This window comes from Capra hircus, chromosome 28 (genome assembly GCF_001704415.2).
Source record: "Capra hircus breed San Clemente chromosome 28, ASM170441v1, whole genome shotgun sequence".
Lineage (NCBI taxonomy): Eukaryota > Metazoa > Chordata > Mammalia > Artiodactyla > Bovidae > Capra > Capra hircus.
In genome coordinates, this window is record NC_030835.1 from 18,791,412 (window position 1) to 18,810,678 (window position 19,267).

Sequence of the window (19,267 nt, forward strand, 5' to 3'; positions counted from 1 at the left end):
GAAGAGCAAAGGGGCACCCTTTTTCCTGGCTTCATGAGATCCCAAAGGGAAGCGGGGCTTCAAGCATCCCAGCCAAATACAGGTTTCCACACAATGGATAGGATGAGCTGCTGGTCTCCGGGGAGGGACAGGTTGTCTGGGCCCCTCCACTCATGGTCACAGGTGGGATTCTGGCTGGCTGGCTGCTGTCCCCCAGGAAAGTCAGAACCCCAAACCTCACTTTCCCCCTGTGGCAGCTGGAGGTCTGCAAGGCAGCAGCTCCTTAAGCGAGGTCCATCTCAGTGCCCTAAGCCTTTCTCCCAAGAGGAAGGAGCCCTTGTGGGAAGCTGAACCCCTCTGTTCCCACACCCACAAGGGCAAGGCAGCAGTGAGCAAGGAACCAGCCTCCAACAGCACTCCAGAACCTCTAAGAAGACACAGAACCGAGACTATGGAAACAGGCTCCACAGCAGGCCCCCCCTGCAGGGTCTTCAGTGCCCGTGTATCTGGTGGGGGCCTTCCCAAGGGCACACAGTGGTGCAAAACCTATAACACATGAGTTTCCACCCCAAGCAGGGATCTCACAAACTGGCCATGGTCCCTCCAGGACACGCACGCATCCACTCACTCACTTCCTGGGGTCACTCCCAGGGTCCCACTCCTGGCCTGAGTGGGGACCCACTCAGAACTCAGAGTTGGTATAAATATTATTTTAAGCTGAAGACACTTGAGATTCAACAGATGCAGAAATAAAGCATCTCACAAATTCCCAGGAGGGAGTTTCAAAAGGGAGGGGATATATGTATACCTATGGCTAATTCATGATGAGGTTTAACAGAAAACAACAAAATTCTGTAAAGCAATTATCCTTCAATTAAAAAAATAAATTATATATATATATAAAAGAAATTCCCTCCTTTGACAAAGCAGCAACTCCCGAGAAAATGAGCTGCTATAAATCCTCTCCCCAGGGGAATTTCATGGCCATTAAAAAAAAAAAAGAAAGACCACTTGCACCTGAATAAACATGTATCATCACAAACTTTCTTATTTCCTACTTGTTCTCCTAAAGTCCACTTGTCTTTCCTAAAGAAACCTATCTGCCCTTCCCATGGAGCCTCTTCTCCCCTCTCTTTCCTTCATTAAGTTAAACATCAGTTCAGTTCAGTCACTCAGTTGTGTCTGACTCTTTGAAACCCCATGGACTGCAGCACACCAGGCTTCCCTGTCCAACACCAACTCCCGGAGCTTGCTCAAACTCATGTCCATTGAGTCAGTGATGCCATCCAACCATCTCATCCTCTGTTGTCCCCTTCTCCTTCCGCCTTCAATCTTTCCCAGCATTAGGGTCTTTTCAAATGAGTCAGTTCTCTGCCAAAGTCTTGGTGGCCAAAGTATTGGAGTTTCAGCTTCAGCATTGGTCCTTCCAATGAATATTCAGAACTGATTTCCTTTAGGATTGACTGGTTGGACTCCTTCCAAATTGGGAAAGGAGTACCTCAAGGCTGTATATTGTCACCCTGCTTATTTAACTTATATGTAGAGTGAAAGTGAAAGTGAATTTGCTCAGTCGTGTCCAACTCTTTGCGACACCATGGACTGTAGCCTACCAGGCTCCTCTGTCCATGGGATTTTCCAGGCAAGAGTACTGGAGTGGGTTGCCATTTCCTTCTCCAGGGGATCTTTCTGACCCAGGGACTGAACCCAGGTCTTCCACCTTGCAGGCAGATGCTTTACCGTCTGAGCCACCAGAGTACACCATGCGAAATGCCAGGCTAGATGAAGTACAAGCTGGAATCAAGATTGCCGGGAGAAATATCAACAACCTCAGATATGCAGATGACACCACCTTTATGGCAGAAAGTGAAGAACTAAAGAGCCTCTTGATGAAAGTGAAGGAGAGTGAAAAAGTTAGCTTAAAACTCAACATTCAGAAAATGGAGATCATGGCATCCGGTCCCATCACTTCATGGCAAATAGATGGGGAAATAATGGAAACAGTGACAGACTTTATTTTGGGGGACTCCAAAATCACAGCAGATGGTGACTGCAGCCCTGAAATTAAAAGATGTTTGCTCCTTGGAAGAAAAGCTATGACAAGCCATATTAAAAAGCAGAGACATTACTTTGCCGACAAAAGTCCGTCTAGTCAAAGCTATGGTTTTTCCAATAGTCATGTATGGATGTGAGAGTTGGACTGCAAAGAAAGCTGAGTGCTGAAGAATTGATGCTTTTCAACTGTGGTGTTGGAGAAGACTCTTGAGAGTCCCTTGGACTGCAAGGAGATCCAACCAGTCTATCCTAAAAGAAATTAGTCCTGAATATTCATTGGAAGGACCGATGCTGAAGCTGAAACTCCAATACTTTGGCCACCAACACTTTAGCAAAGAACTGACTCATTTGAAAAGATCCTGATGCTGGGAATGATTGAAGGTGGGAAGAGAAGGGGATGACAGAGGATGAGATGGTTGGATGGCATCACTGACTCAATGGGTATGGGTTTGAGCAAGCTCTGGGAGTTAGTGATGGACAGGGAAGCCTGGTGTGCTGCAGTCCATGGGGTCACAAAGAGTCAGACATGACTGAGTGACTGAACTGAACTGAAAATCTTTCACACAACACCTGTTTTTATTTTTGTATGAAAGTCATGATTTTGCTTTTTTTTCTGAAAATTATCTTTTTAGCAAAATCTGGGGCTGTGAATAGAGCCCATTCATACTCCTGGGGTCTTCACGATCCAGGACCAAGGGTCCTAACACTTAGGGCTTCCTAAGGGCTCCCCTGGCCCCTTCCCCACTCCCTCCCCCCCCTCCTCCACCCCGTTCCTGTTCTCCACCTGCTGGCTCCAGGGGCCAACTTGGCTCTCTGACTAATGGGATTAGTATTCAGCTGTGTGGTCTTAGGTCAGACTAGCAATTTACAGAGTCTGGATGGGTGGTCAAGTGCTCCAGTGAGGTGGGTGTGTTCGTACACATAGTTACCCTCCCTCTCTTTCTCAAATGGCAGCAAGTGGTAGCCTTTGCTCTCTGAGTTGCAAACCACAGGCTGTGTGTGTGTGTGTGTGTGTTATTTGCTCAGTCATATCCGTCTTTTGAGGCCCTATGAACTGTAGCCGCCAGGCTCCTCAGGCCGTGGGATTCTCCAGGTAAGAATACTGGAGCGGGTAGCCATTCCCTTCTCCAGGGAATCCAGGGATCGAATCCCAGTCCCCAAGAATAGCAGAATTAGTATTCAAACAAAGAAGTGGCAAGGCGCAGGCTTCCTGGCACTCCTCCCCTCCCTGGGGCTCCTGTAATTGGAGCGGATCTCTACCCCTGCCCTTTTCTTCACAGTGGCATTGCAGACAGATGTATACTGTTTCCCCCTTTTCCCATGCTGGCTCCCTGCTTCTCCCATTGACACCATTCACTTCTACATTTACTGATCACCTATCAGGTGTTGCACTAAATATCCAGTGTGCTCTTGGGGGGTTCAAAAAAAGTCTAAGTCAAAGTTCTCATCCTCAAGGACTCCACCTTCAGAGACTCAGACAAAGAACCACACAAATACACAGAGACAACACAGCTATAAGAATGCAGAACACACTGCTTGAGCATTCCCTAAGCGCCAGGTGTGCGCTAAAGACCTCGTACACCTTCAACCCACAAGCAGACAATATTATGAAAAATGGAGGCTTTCAGGGATTCAATATTATTATAACAGACACAGATTGGGGTGCCTGGCGAGCTCAGAACAATTTCTGCAGGGCCCATGCCTGTGTCCAGTCCCTCTTGTCCTTTGGGAAACTCTGTCCTTCTCCAACATATAGTGATTGGTCCAAAGAGTGGTCGTGTGACTCAAATTTTAGAGTCCTGCTCCAGGAACTTTTGCCTGGGAACTCAAGGGGAAACTTCTTTTGTCTCTGGTCAGGGAGCTATCACAGTAAGAATCAGCTTCACTGAAAAGATCGTCAACATTGCTAATTATTAGAGAAAAGCAAATCAAAACTACAGTGAGGTACCACCTCACACCAGTCAGAATGGCCATCATTAAAAAGTCAGCAAATGACAAATGCTGGGAAGGGTATGGAGGAAAGGAAACCCTCCTACACTGCTGGTGGGAATGTAAGTTGGTGCAGCCACTGTGGAGAACAGTAGGGAGGTTCCTCGGTAAACTAAAAACAGAATTACCATATGATCCAGCAATCTCACTCCTGGGCATATACCCAGACAATACTATCTATATAATTTTAAAAGATACATATGCCTCTATGTTCATAGCAGCACTATTCACAAGAGCCAAGACGTGAAGACAACCTCAATATTCATCAACGGATGAAGGGATAAAGATGAGGTGGTAAATACAGACAATGGAATATAACTCAGCCATAAAAAAGAAAGACAGACTGCCTTTGCTGCTGCTGCTAACTTGCTTCAGTTGTGTCCGACTCTGTGTGACCCCATAGACGGCAGCCCACCAGGCTCTGCCGTCCCTGGGATTCTCCAGGCAAGAACACTGGAGTGGGTTGCCATTTCTTTCTCCAATGCATGAAAGTGAAAAGTGAAAGTGAAGTCGCTCAGTCGTGTCCAACTCTCAGCGACCCCATGGACTGCAACCCACCAGGCTCCTCCATCCATGGGATTTTCCAGGCAAGAGTACTGGAGTGTGGTGCCATCACCTTCTCCAGAAGGGCTTTGCAGCAACATGCAACTAGAGATTACCATACTGTCAGAAAGAGAAAGACAAATGTCATGATATCACGTATATATGGAATGTAAAATATGATACTGATTCGTATGTAGAATGTAAAATATGACACAAGCGAAGCTATCTCTGAAACAGAAAGAGAATCACAGACAGAGAGGACAGACGAGGGGTTGCCAAAGGGTAGAGAATTGAGGGCAAGATGGAGTGGGAGGCTGGGGTTAGCAGATGCAAGCGTTCATATACAGAATGGACAAACAACGAGGCCTACAGTACAGCACAGAGAACTATGTTCAATATTCTGATAAACCATAATGGAAAAGAATATTTAAAAAATAATGTGTGTGTATATATACATGTATAATGGAATCACTTTGCCATACAACAGAAATTAACACAACATTGCAAATTAACCACAATTTTTAAAAATTGGAGGGGAAAAAAAAATTCAGCTTCATAATGCTCATAGCCAGAATCCGTCTTTTTGAGAAGTTGGTCAAGAGAATCAGAATGTGAAGAGGACTTGAAGAGTCCATGTCAGCCTCTAGTACCGATTACACTTAAAACAGTTCCACCTTGTTCTCCCACAACCTGGCCCATATTTTTAGCCCTGTTTTCCTGAATCTAGTTCGAGTTTGTTTTCCATCATTTGCAAGTTACAGAGCCGGAAGAATACAGGTCCCTTGCCTGAGGTCACACAGCTAACAAGGGGCTGGCCGCATGCCCTCCCAGCAGCTACCTCACCTCCCGTGCAGCTGGATTATGGACACCAGACAGCACAGGCAGCGTCATGCTATTTTACTTTGCTATAAATGTTGCCGGGGGGTTGGCATGACGTGGGGTTGGCACTTTTGCTCGTCAGCAGTTCCATTCCCAGAAATGCGCTACCACTCTCGTCATGAAGGTCACATTATCATCAACGTCCACGGTTGGCCCCACTTGCACCTAGACTGGTCCCCGTCCTCCCAGAGCCGCAGCCACAGGCACTTCCGACAAAGGCCTCTTGTCAGAAGAGAACCGGTGCAGAGCCCACCTCTGATGTTTTCCACCTCCCTTCCCTTCTGGTCTCCCTCATCTCTGCGCCTTTAGGTCAGAGCTGCCCATCTGTAGCCCAGAGGCCAAATGTGACATGTAGATAGGTTTTATTCAGCATTCACAGCGTTTTTATTTTAGCATTTTAAAAATTAGGAGTTTCACTTAGATATCACAATTTAAATTTTCCATATAAAAAGTTAAAAAAAAAACCTCTCTGCATTTCTGACTTTTCTTTAAAAAAAAAACAAAACACTGGCCTATCCATGACAAGAGCCGTACATCTCTGCATGAGCAGTTCTGGCAACAAGTGAGCAGTAACCACTCACAGCTTCACCTGTCTCAAAATGTACCCAGAACCCTCATTTTCCCTGCCTGTCCAATCTCAGGGCCACGCACTGGGGGGCTGGGATCTCTGCTAACATGACAGCCCAGTGGCCAGTCTCTCTAGCCTAGGACTGGGCTTTTTCCCCAGATGATGAATCTCAGGGAAACCCCTTCAACTCTAAAACAAGTGGGACCCCTAGCCTCACCTGACCCAGGCTCTGAATATGTCCAAGCCCAGAAACCACTGACCACAAGCTCCAGTTTGCCTGTAGATACCTCAGCACAGTCACATGCTGCTGATACAGGCCAAGGCCCAGGATGGACGCCAGGCCTGCTCAGGCTCATCTCAACATGGAAACCGTTCAGCTGGACACAGGAGCAGGCAGTGACTTCCCTGCGCCCACCCGGAAAACCAGCGCCACCAAACCATCAGACGAGCGCCAGGGCCCCCCAGCCCAGCCCCGGCACCCAGCCCCAGGCCCTGTGCACACTCACGATATTCATGAGGGTAAGGACGTAGTTCTGCACGTGCTCCTTGCCGTGGAAGCGCACCACCGAGTCGTCCACCGCCAGCAGCACCTCGATGCTGTAGCTGCCCGGAGTGGCGTGTCGCCGCTTCCGCTCTGCTTCTCCTAGCCGGTCCCCCACCAGGCCCAGCAGATTAGGAAGGTCACCCAGGCCAAAAGCTGGAACCAGGACGAGAAGAGACGGAAGTTCAAATCCACGTAAGGAACTGTCACCATGATGCCACCCGCTGATCGACCCCTGCCCCCATCACGTGCACCCCTTCCCCTGCCTCGGACAGCAAGAGGGTTTGTGCCAGGCCAGGTAATGGGTGGGCATGAGCCCTCTCCCTGACGTGAGGGTGTGTCAAATCTCTGAGGCAGTGAGGAGCCAAGAGGTGAGAACCGGCGCAGGCTCCAGTTCCTGCTCAGTTCTACCTCCCTGTCACATCCCAGCCCGAGCCCCTCCACCTCTCTGGGCTCCCCTCCCATCCTGTGATGTGGGAAGGAATAATCCTTGATATCCTGCCAGACATGCGTGCTGTAAAAATCAAAGATGGCAGTGGGTAGAAACATCATCATACAGGAAAAAATGTTTTGTGGTATTACCGTGGCCTATGGAGAGCATTTTAGGGAACCCTGGAGGATGCCCCATGCCCCTCAAATCCCTCTCAATCATTGCCAGCAACTCCAAAGTTCCCCATCACAGCTTTGACCTTTTAGCTAAGGTTATTTATTTAACCAGCATTTATTAACTTGTATAACGTAATCTAGGCCCTTTTCTGTAAAGGATCAGATGGTAAACACTTTAGGGTTTGTGGTTCATCTGGTCCATCTCAGCTCTTCAATTTGACTACTGAAATATAAAAGCAGCTACAGATAATATATAAACAAATGAGTGTCTCTGGGTTTCAATAAAACTTTATTTACAAAAACAAGTGGTAGGCCTCATTTAGCTCATGCACCTTAGTTGGCTGACTCCTAATCGAATCCAATCCAATCCTTAAAGACAACTCTGTCAGAATACTGACTCTATTATACAAGTAAACAAGCTAAGCTTCAAAGTAGCATGTCCAGGTCTGTCTGAATCAAAAGGTCATGCTTTGAAACATATGGCTATTTAGAAAGGTACCATCTCAAGCAGTTATCAGTCAATTACACCATAGCCCAAATAAGGACCGGAGCAACACTTGTTGGGGCAGCGGAGTGAGGAGTACATGAGGACACCATAGGAAGCAGGACAGGAGGCAAGGGTCTCTCAAGAAAGCTTCAAATGTCTTAATGACTCTCCTGCCATCCCACCCTGAAGCTCTGATTCTTGTGCACTGATTTCTAAGAATATTCATTTATCCACAGTTATTTCAAAACCCCTCCGCCTGCAAGATGGGGCTGAGGCTCTAAAGATGCCACCACTACAGTCCCAGCACACCTCCAGAGGTGTGGCTGCAGAAGGGGCCCCACCCTACTAGCACGGTGGACGGTGGTGGGTGATGAAGGCAGGACCCTGTCCTTGAGCTGCCCTGCCTAATGCAGGTGGCAGGTAAGAGACTGGGCAGTAACAATAGAGTACCATCAGGTACCAGCCAGTAGCACCGACTAGGGCCGGCTTCCACACCGAGACCCAAACTGGGACGGGGGAGCTGGAGAGGCTTCTGGAGGAGGGCACACCTGAGCCGGCCGGAGGGGGGGCAGGAGACCTGCTGGAGCATGGGGACCGCAAGACCCACTGTAACTGAGGGTAAGGAGCTACCGTCCACAGTGTGGTAACCCTCAGGGAAGACTCGATGAGCACCCAAGTTCTGCCTCTAAGTCTCCATGCACATGGGAACTCCAGGGATTGAAGGCTGAGTGCGGAGCAAGGAAATCACAGTGCTCCATGCTGTTTCTATTTCCCCTTTGGTTAGTGGCACTGCCATGCAAAGGAATCTACCATGCCCTAGATTTAAGAGTTGGGGAATGCATGGCCACTGTGCCTAGAGGAGAGCCCAGAAATGGGCAGCTGGCCCTCTGAGCAATGCACAGGCTGGCGAGCAGGGCTTAGGCCGGGGTCCGCCCTCACTGCCCCTGAGGCCATGCCTCTCGCTTTGCAGGTGACACTGCACAGAGCTCCTGGCGGCCCTGCTATCTGAGCCCAACAGTGAGCACAGCAGCCCAGAGACAAACTCCTGGCGGAGAGGGGAAGAGACCCCCAGCAGGGGAGGAGGAAGGTCAAAGGCTCTCTCCATGGAGTGAGTTGAATGATAATAGCCACTCCCAACACAGGAGCAGTGCCTGGAGGTTTCAGCACAGCAAGGGAAAAGGGGAACTGACTCTTCACAGCTCTCCTTGCCAGGTCTATCAAAGGGAGGCTCAGAGAGGTCACCTGACTCATCGCAGGTCACACAGCAAGTTCATGGTAAACATCCAGAATGTAAACCCAGGCCTGCCACTCCCCATTATCACACCCTAACAGGGCCCACCCAGATTTCTCTCTCAAAAAACAGTGAGAGGCATTGCGGAGGGCCTGCTGACATCAGCCACAGACCTTGGAGAGGATCCATTCACACCCCCTTCTATGTGTCTCTCATCCTTCAGGCCACATATAGGAAATTCTCAAAGCATATAGGGAAGGGTGAGGGCAGCAGGTCACCAGAAACTTTCAGTGAGCCCACCCAAGAAGCCCCGAGAAAATGTAAAATGGTGCAGCTGCTTTGGAAAACAGTTTGGCAGTTCCCCCAAAAGTTAAACACAGTATTTCCATAGGACCTACATCTTTATAGCATCTTACATATACACTGAAAACAATGGAAAACATATGTTTACATGAAAACTTGTGCATGAATGTTCACGGCAGCATTATCATAATAGCCACCAAATGGGAAAAACCCAAATGTCCACCAACAGATGAACAGATAGACGAAATGTAGTTTCTCCACGGGGTGGAATATTACTCTGCCATGAAAAGGAGTGAAGTACTGCAACACGCACCAGCAGAGATTGACTTGCACACTAAGTGACAGAAAGCCCGTCTCAAAAGGCCATAGACTGTATGATTCTGTCTATAGGGGACGTCCGAAAGAGACAAAGCTGTAGAGAGAGAAGGTCGATTAGTGGCTGCCAGGGAGCTGAGAAGGGGAAAACGGGAGTGACAGCTGATTCATGGGCATGCGGTATTTTTATGGGAGTGATGGAAATGTTCTAGGACTAGATAATGGTGATGGTGATCCATTAATGTGGGATGTAATTGTGATGGTGAGCACAATAATGGTGATCCCACAAAACTGTGAATATAGTTTAAAAAAAAACTGAATTGTATACATTTAAGTGGATTTTCTCTCAATTGAAAAAAGGCAGCAACGGCAGCCTTAAGCCCCAGGCTGGCTGGCTGCCCTTGAGGGGATGAACTGCCCTGGTGTTTGGTAGCCCCAAACCCCAGCCAAGGAGCCAGAATTCTGGCCACGGGCACACAAGCATCCAGGTTGCAGTGACCTAGATGGCGGGAAGAGGGCTACAGAGCAGGACTATGGGTTGAGGGGGGACAGGACATTAGGAGCATGGGAACGTGCAAGGCACAGCCTTCGAGGTCAAACCTTTCATCTTAACCAAGAATGTTAAGTGGAGATAGGCACACCCAAAAGAACTTCACATACCAGGCTCAGACCCGCTGCTCGCCTTAAAATAACAGAGTGAGTCACAGGTTTCCAAGAAAGTCCCCTATCACCCTTGTCTTCCTAAGGAAGAACCCAGATGGGCCCAGGGTACAACACCCCCCACAGGAGGAACAGCCAGGCAACCTGACGAGGGGGAGACAGGGCAGCATTCAAGGCGTGAACCCCACCCAGAGCTCAGTGGTCTCAGCCTCCCCGTCGTTGATCACGGTGGCCGACTAGGGCTGGTTCCAGGCTCACAGCCCTGGAGAACTTCCCCAAGGTCTCTCTCAAAAGGGAGGATTTGTGGTCTTTTGATTCAGAGCTGGCCTCAGATAAAACAGACCCCAAGGGAGACTCGTCATTCCCTCCAGCAGTGGTGGAGGTAACAGTTTGGGTCACCATTGAGCTCCTGAAACCCTGCCCAGCCACCTGAGGCTCTGCCCAACCCCTCCCATCATAACATAACTGCAGAGCCCTCCACCGTCATAAGTGTGGCGTCACTTAAGAGCAACACGGGGAGAGCAGCTGAGGCTTCAAAGGACGCATTGTACATGGGGACTACTGGTTTCCAGGCATTCCTTCACGCTGGGCCCAACTCTGCCAGGGCCCAGGCAGGAGAGGGTGTCACTCATGGCCAGACTCCATGAGTGTGGAATGAGGGTGGAATCCACGCACGTCCTCATGGCCAAAGGGGCTTTGAGACAAAGCTCAGCTGGACTATGAAGTTGGCACAGGCCTAGGACCAGCACACAACACATTCACCACTTCACTGGCTCAACCATGGGTCCTGCGTACTGCTGGTGGGCAGGCTCTGGTGCTGCTCACTGGCTACACAGAGGCCCCTCTCAGAGATTCTCACCCCAACATGGCAGCAGTTACCTTAGTAACAAAGCCTTAACAAGAGCAACCATTCATCAAACATCTACCACGCGCCAAGCTCCATGCTGAGAGTTCTATACACATTACAACATTTATAACATTATAACACATAAAACCTCAGAGTTAGCAATGACCATCCCACTTTACAGATTAGAAAAACAGGTTCAGAGATGTTAAGTAACTTGCTTAAGGTCACATAGTAAACAATATTGGAGGTAGGATATCTTCTTTTTTTTTTCACATTTAGGCTTTTTAAAAAAAAATATTGATCCATTTATTTTTGGCTGCACTGGGTCTTTGTTGCTGCTCATGGTCTTTCCTCTCGTTGCAGCAGGTGGGGGCTACTATCTAGTTGTGGCGCACGGGCTTCTCATTGCAGTGCCTTCTCTTGTTGGAGAGCTCAGCCTCTAGGGCGTGCAGGCTTTAGTAGTTGGGGCACACGGGCTTAGTTGCCCCCTGGCATGTGGAATCTTCCTGGACCAACAATTGAATCCGTGACCCCTGTACTGGCAGGCAGATTCTCAACCGCTGGACCACAGGGAAGTCCCTGGAGGTAGGATTTTTAAATGGTCTTTTGGACACAGAGCTGACTCTGATGGCCTGACCCCAGGCAGTCTCCCTACGAGTGCCCTAAAAACCTCCTTCCTGTGGTTCCCAGAGGTGGAGATGATTTCCAGGGGGAGAAGCTAACTGCAGTCATTCCACCTTCTGTCCTGGCAGAAGAATAGCCTTGCAAAGCAACGCTGAGCCGCTCCAAGACTCAAAGACCTCTGTTCAGGGGACTCAGGTAGCTCCTCTGGCCCCCACTCCAGCCTGCTATCACAGCCCCTAAAACAGAGAGCAGTTTCCCTGCGGGTGCAGTAGATCTATACGGCCCAGAGCCATTCATTACACCAATGAGAAGACTGAGGCCTGAAGTTGAAAAGCGCAGGCCAGAAGTTAACTTGAAACATCCCTGAGATGTGGAGGGAGGTAGGCCTGGCACCCCGATCACAGCCTACCTTCATTGTGAAGGTCCTCGAGCGGCTCTGTCCGTGGCTGCCTGACGACTTCCCGCCGGTACACCACATGCTTCCTCCCGCCGGCCTCCATCTCCCGCTGCCCGCGCTCGAAGGGCTCGATGAAGTAGTCGGTGCTGTCCGTACGGATGAGGCCGGCCTGAACCAGGGATGTGGAGAGCAGGGGGGGAGGGGGAGAGAGCAGAGGTGTGAACACACAGCAGGACAGGTGTGCATGTGTGTGCAGATGAGTGTAACCACGCGAGAGCAGGCTCTTCCTCTAGGGGCTTGGATGCCAGCAGGGAAGTGGGAAGAGGGTGTTAGGCGGCCAAGCAAGGGCCCGCATGCCCATCACAAGCAAAGCAGAGCCACTTTTCTTTTTCTTTATTTCTAATTGAAGGATAATTGCCTTATAATATTGTGCTGGTTTCTGCCATACATCAACATGAATCAGCCATACGTATACATATGCCCCCTCCCTCTTGAACCTCCCGCCCACCTCCCTCCCCATCTCACCCCTCTAGGTTGTCACAGAGCCCTGGCTTGAGTCCCCTGAGTCATATAGCAAATTTCCACTGGCTATCTACTTTACATAAGGGAGCGTAGATGTTTCCACGCTACTCTCTCCATTCATCCCACTCTCTCCTTCCCCCTCTCCCACCCTCCCATCGTGTCCATAACAGATCCACTTTCACTGTGCTGTGCACTCATGGGGTTCCACGTCGCATTTCCTCTAAACAAAGGTGCATGCATGCTAAGTCGCTTCAGTCACGTCCAACTCTTTGCAACCCCATAGACTGTAGCCTGCCAGGCTCCTCTGTCCATGGGATTCTCCAGGCAAGAATACTGGAGTGGGTTGCCATGCCCTGCTCCAGGGGACCTTCCCGACCCAGGGACTGAACCTGCATCTCTTACGTCTCCTGTATTGGAAGGCGGGTTCTTTACCATCGGTGCCACCTGGGAAGTCCCCCTAAGGTGGGCACTGGTCCCCAATTCCAGCAAAGAGTGCTGCTATTTCAGATTTAAAGCATGTGTGTGTGTGCAGCTTGTGTTTGCTGACAATAAACGAGCGAGGACAGTGCCCCAGGAGTGTGTGCTCCATGTTTTCATCTGATTTTTCACCTGCATCAAAAGAGTTCCTTAAAAATATCAACTGCTGGCTTTGGAAACAAAAAAAACATAAAAATATAACCTTGGCCGAGCTCAGCCAACATGTTATTAGGTCCCAAATGAAGGCAATATTCACAGGGGTAAATGAAACATATAATGAAATGTGTGTGAATACATGTGTAGCTATATAGCCTCCCGCCCCCACGCACACGTCAGCTCTATAAAGCAGTGAGGGACACCCGCCATGGTGCCTGGAAAATAGGAGGCAATGCTTAATAAATACTTGCTTGTTGAATTCCTTCACTCATTCCACAAACACCTATGGAGTGCCTACTACATCCCAGCCCTGTGCCAGACACTGGGAATGCAGCTGTGAACACAAAACAGGGAATGAAGGAAACTATTTTTATAAATCGATTGGGCCTTCCTGTTTGAATAGGAGCTGCCTCTTTTTAAAGCAGTCATTACTTTACGCAACTAAATTCCACCAGTTTTCCCACCTCAGCCCGTTTTGAGCTTGCTTCTTAGGGAACTCTCTTGAAGGCTCCCTGCACAAATGACATCGAACCTCCCGGAGCAGCCCATCTTCCTCCTGTCCTTCCCAGCTATGTCTCTTCATCAAACTGCCAACACCATCTTGGATCAAAACCAAGATAGCTGCCTTCTGCACCAATCAGGAGGCCAAAAAGTCTTCTAGGGAAATTAGCAGCATTACCGGAGTAAGTCTGGAGCTCCTCAGGGTAACCATTTTATCAGGGGACGCTCAACTGTCTGCAAAAGCTCCAGTCTGCTTATTAAAATGTCAACGTCAAACTCTATATTAAGCAGGCATCCTTTCTTTTAAAGTGCTTTCTCTTTTTAACTTCTGCACCTGCCACGTGCCCAGGGCAGTGCAAAACAGATAATGAGGCCCAGACTTCGGCTGTGAGTTGTTCATCATCTGAAGGGAGGAGACCACAGAGAAGAAGAAGATGGCCAAACACCTGCTCTGGCAGGTGTACCTGATGGGCAGGGATCCATCAGGCTCATTGTTGCCAGGGGCAGAAATTCAGCTTGCACCCTCTTGGACCAAAGGGGAGCATACAGGTCGCTGGATAAACCATGGCAGGTGCAGGCGCTGGAAATGAGGGGCCCAATGCCTTGGCTCTCTCCGCACCCTCCTCATGGGCCCTCTGCATCAGCTTCACTCTCCCAGACAAGGTATGTTCTCCAGCTACATCTCTGCTCCGACACCAGAGACAAGAAGGCTTTCCTTGCATAGTCCCATCTGATACAGCCCAGGAGACCTGTGGTCAGTCTGGCCTGACTCACACGGTCACCCAGGGATTGGTAGTTCTTGCTCGATCCCCATGACCAGCAGGAGGGTAATTATTATAGTGAAAGAAGGGAGAAACTGACAGGGTGGCAAAAGAAACCCACAGGAGCTGGAAAGGACACAGCGGGTAAGGGACCTGGATGCAGATGAAGGAGCAGGAGGGCCCATGTGGGGTTGGGGAGGCATTCAGGCTCATGGGCAGAGGCTATGCCAAACCTGCACAGAAAGTGTGTGCGACCCCATGGGCAGTAGCCTGCCCAGCTCCTGTGTCCATGGAATTCTCCAGGCAAGAATACTGGACTGGGTAGCCATTCCTTCTCCAAGGGATCTTCCCGACCCAGGAATCAAACCTGGGTCTCCTGCACTGCAGGTGGACTCTTTATCATCTGAGCCACCAGGGAAGCCCTGCGTAAGTGATGGCCAAGTCGAAGAGCCTCTGCCACTGAGGATATGCACAGCCCCTGAAGGAAGCCAGTCTTCCGGGTACACAGGGCAACAGGGCTCAGGGCTTTCCACCCAAAGCTACTGTAGCTCAGCTGCCAAGAGACACTCTCCACCAAGGCCCCTGCCCATCCACCCCATCCCACCTCTGTACACCTGTCTAATCCCCAAGGTCAGTGCTCCCACCCCACTGAAGGCCCCCTGGACCAAGCAAAGCAAGAGACCCTTATAGCAGAAGTCAGATGACCTGTGCTTCATCCAGGCCAAACCCACACAAGCCCAGGCTCACCGAGGGTTGCAGCTGCTCTCTCTCTGCCCATCACACCTCTCCTCTAGCAGAGAAGAGTTCTCTAGACCAAGGGGCAGAAGACTCCATTCAGCGACCCCACGCAAACACACACACACACTGGGTCACTTCACCGTAGCCTCCCCTGTTCTGGAACTTGGTTAACCCACTGCCCCAGAGGATCCTTCAGAATCTGGCATTCCCTGTGCCCCACCACCCACTGAGCCACCATGGCCACCAGACCTCACGGCCTCACATGAGGGTTGCAGGGCACAGAAAGATGCGAGCAGAATGGGCTGGGCTACAAGGCACTCCCTTCCAGCTCACGCCCCCCCTTCCAAGATCACCATGTCTGCCCCAGTCTCAGGCTTCAATACCCTAGTCAGCGGACCTCTGATATTTGCTTGGATGCCTCTACTGACAGAGAGCTCCCCCTCTCAAGATGTAACCAGGTCTCTGCAGGGACACTCTTACTGTCTTACTGAGCTGAACACACTTCCCTGCATTCTGCCCTTTGTGAAGTCTTATTACCATCGCTAGTAATAAGTTAGATAGCATCACTGACTCAACAGACACGAATCTGAGCAAACTCCGGGAGACAGTGAAGGACGGAGGAGCCTGGTGTGCTACAGTCCATGGGGTCGCAGAGTCGGACATGACTTATCGACTCAATAACAACACTAAGAGTGTCTGCCGCTCACATTTACACATCTTAATTCGTCTTTACAACAACCCTATGAGGTCGGCACTGATATTAGACCCATCTCATGGATGAGGAGACAGAGGTACGGAATGGTTAAATAACTTGCCCAGAGTCACTCGTCAAGTCAAGGACAGCACTAGAGCAGAGCTCAGCTCCGGGTGGCTCTTCATGCTCCATTACCTCGGGCCATCCCGGGGCCGCTCCTGACCTGGGGGCCCATTTGGAGCAAAGAGACGTTCCTCTCATAGGCCCATCTGCAGGTCCCTGGGCCTCTGGTTCTGACCTTGCAGAGCAAGCAGGTTGTTCACTTCCCACCTCTGGGCAAAAACACTCGATGAAAACCAGTCCACCTTCTACCACTGCCGTGAGGATGAGCAAAAGCTTCAGCATTCAGCCCTAAAGGGAGCCAACCCCACCCACTGCCCAGGTGGCTTCTCCCCTGAAAGGGCTCCCACCTCACACAGCACTCTGCTCCAGCAGACAAGGAAGCCCATGGATTCCTGGGACTAGCCTAGCCCCCCAGCACGTCCTCGGGCCTCTCCCCAGGGAATAGCTAGAAGAATCCTTATTCTCCCACCCCAGTGAACTGTTTAGGGAAAAGACCCAAGGCCCTGACATGCAACCTGGAAAAATGAGCTTCAAACCTCTTTGTAACTGAGGATCTCATCAGCCCTCCCTGGCACTGAAGGCAGGACCTCCCTAGCGATCATCTTCATGTATTTTGGGCATCACGCCCAGGTCTTGACAAGCAGTTCCAATCCAGGTCTGGGCTCTCTCATAGTGTCTAAGACCCTCCTCCTGGAGAAGGGATGGGAAGGCAGGCCCAGCCACCAGATCAGGAGGCAGCCTGGGCTGGTCCCTTCCAAAGGCCCTCGGTTTCCCTGTCTGCACCAGGAGAGGTTTGGCCCACCCTCCCCTTCAGCAGTGCCCTGGCCAGGAAACCAGGCACCACTCAGGGCAGACAGACTGGCAACAGGAACTCTCTGGCTCTCCTCCTCCTCTCCAAATTACTCCTGTCTCTCAATTTATGAGATGTTTATATTTCTGAAAAGTGGTAGCTAATTTTAAGACACTAAAATCAAATCAAATTTCTGTATAAGAAATCAAGAATCAGGGAGAAAATAAATCCTGGGAGACTGGAAAATAAATGTCAGCCATATCTGTTTTCACCCATAACTTATTCTTCTGGAAACAGTAAGCAGGAAATATATACTGGAAAGGCTCTTTATGCAATAAAAACAACAACAACAAATAGCTGATTCTATCCAGTTGGGCCACACATTGTACAGGCCCTCAGGCAATTTCTCCAAACAGAAACCCACCAGTGGGCAGGCCTGGCCCCCTCTGCCCTGGTCGGGACCCTTCAACACAGCTGCTTCTGAGGGCCCTTTCCTGGAAGGTGCATGGCTGATGGAGGGGCCGGTTTGAATTTTCTAATATGGCTGTGACATTGTTTTTGGTTGCAAAGGTGACACCTGCTGCTGCAATCCTTCATCCAGAGGCCTTCAGGTCATGCTAACTGTGGTTTTCCGGTCCGGTTTCCCCTCAGAAAAAAACCCAGGTACAAAGCATAATTCCAGGTCATCTGAAGGAGACAGCTGATGACTGGGTAGGTGACTACTGTGGGTCATAAAAAAGTTCACTTGGTTACCAGCAGCTATCTGTCATCAGGGTGAGGTCCCAGATATTTTAGCAGATAACTGAAGTCACATTATTTTGAAATTAGTATGTACATATTAGAATAACATGTTTATTCTAAAACTGCACCTATTAGCATGTAAACTGGGAGGGCAGGGTACAATGAGCCAACAGACAGATCTCTAGGGAGGCCACAGAAAGAGATTTCCAAGGGATGCCCTGGACAAGGGCAAGGGTCCATCTGTGCTGAGTCAGGTGCAGAGACAGTGAGCAAGGGTCAGCTTGGGTCCAGACAGAGCCAGTGACTTGGCTCTGAGAGGACAGCTGCAGGTCCTCTGGGAAAAGGGAATCCTGAGGTCCCTTGCTGCACCCTCAGATTGGCTAACATGTGTCAAATGCCCAGAAGGAGGGCCCATTTCAAGATGGAGTAGTGGGCCAGTCTCCCCTTCCTTCTCCTTCCAAAGGCAGTCTCTGTGGGGCCTCCCCAGAAGGGAATCAAGCAGTGCAGGCCACCCCCAACCCAAGCATCCTGCCACCTCCCAAGCAGAGTGTGTTCTCAGGCTTGAACTTGTCCTGGAAATTCCATCACGAGGCTTTTACTGCCAGCTGTGCTGTCTTAGGTTCTAGGCTTCCAGCAAATTTAACCTGAAACTATGCCACTGGAGGAGACAAAAGATAACCCAGCAAGTGGAGGCTGGGGCGATGCACACAACTAGGAGTGGCGTGAGAATCAGAAACGGCTTCCACCAGATTCTCCCCCAGTATAGCCACCTGCTTCTATCCCCAGCCACTGCCCACCAGGCTCCCCGCAAGACCACACCCACCTGCTACAACCTCAGGAACTTTGACTGTGGGTATCTCCTTCTCTCCCTCAGGAACTTCAACGTGCTGGCTCCAGCTACCATTGAAATTCACTAAGACTTCCAACACATGACCCCACCATTCCACCGCTGTCAATCTCCCCTCCAAGTCCTTACCCCCCTCTACCTTGGACTTCTCCATCATGATACGTAATAGTTCTGCAGACACTCATAACTCTCTCCCGCCCTTCCCTCCATCCTGCTCTCCCAGAGAAGCCTCTGTCCTGGTTCGACCTGTCTCCACCCACTCCATGTCTGCACACTGACAGAGGAAATGCTCATGGTTCCCACGGGTCTCCTTGAAATCAGGGGCCAGAGCTCTCAGGTGAACCTGATGCTGACTGGGGAATCCGCAGCACCGCCCAGTTACACTGGTGTTCTCACTTTCCCTTGGGCTTGGACATCTAGCATCCACCCTCCCCTCCCCTCCTGTTTTCAAGGAAAGAACAGGCATCATCAAGCACGCTTTCCCATCACAGCATGAACTCCCATAGCCGTGCCCTCCCTCTCCTCCCACCAAACCCTGAGCTTAGGACCAGCCCCATCTTAACTCCTGCAATTAGCATCCCTCTTTACAGCATCACCAGGCCCTCTCTGTCTCCTGGATCATTTTGCTGACACATGAATGCACTTGATCTCTGTGAAATTCCCTCCCAGCCCTGCCCAGCTATGGCCAGGGTCTCTTTTTCCCACCACAGCACAGCTGTCCACACTTCTCACTGCCTCCACTTCTGTGCCTTGTACCTCTCCTCCCTCCACCCCACAGGGGCTTCTAGAACCACTACTTCCTGGAAACTGCCCTCATGAGTCACCTGAGATCTCAAGTGTTCAGAGCCAGACATCATTTCTTTGTCCTGGTCTCTCTCAGCTCCTCCAGCCACACA

The 19,267-nt window shown here is 50.2% G+C and overlaps 1 protein-coding gene across 4 annotated transcripts in view; it reads right to left on the reverse strand.

Annotated features, from left to right (window-relative positions):
- Window positions 1-19,267, reverse strand: part of ADAMTS14 (ADAM metallopeptidase with thrombospondin type 1 motif 14) — a 97,640-nt gene that overhangs the window by 59,027 nt on the left and 19,346 nt on the right. For all 4 annotated transcript variants that reach the window (XM_018042583.1, XM_018042581.1, XM_018042582.1 and 1 more), the window contains exons 3-4: window positions 12,034-12,190; window positions 6,517-6,707 (exon numbers count right to left, since the gene is read on the reverse strand). In XM_018042583.1, coding sequence (XP_017898072.1) covers window positions 6,517-6,707; window positions 12,034-12,190 — 348 coding nt within the window. The remainder of the gene's footprint in view (window positions 1-6,516; window positions 6,708-12,033; window positions 12,191-19,267) is intronic.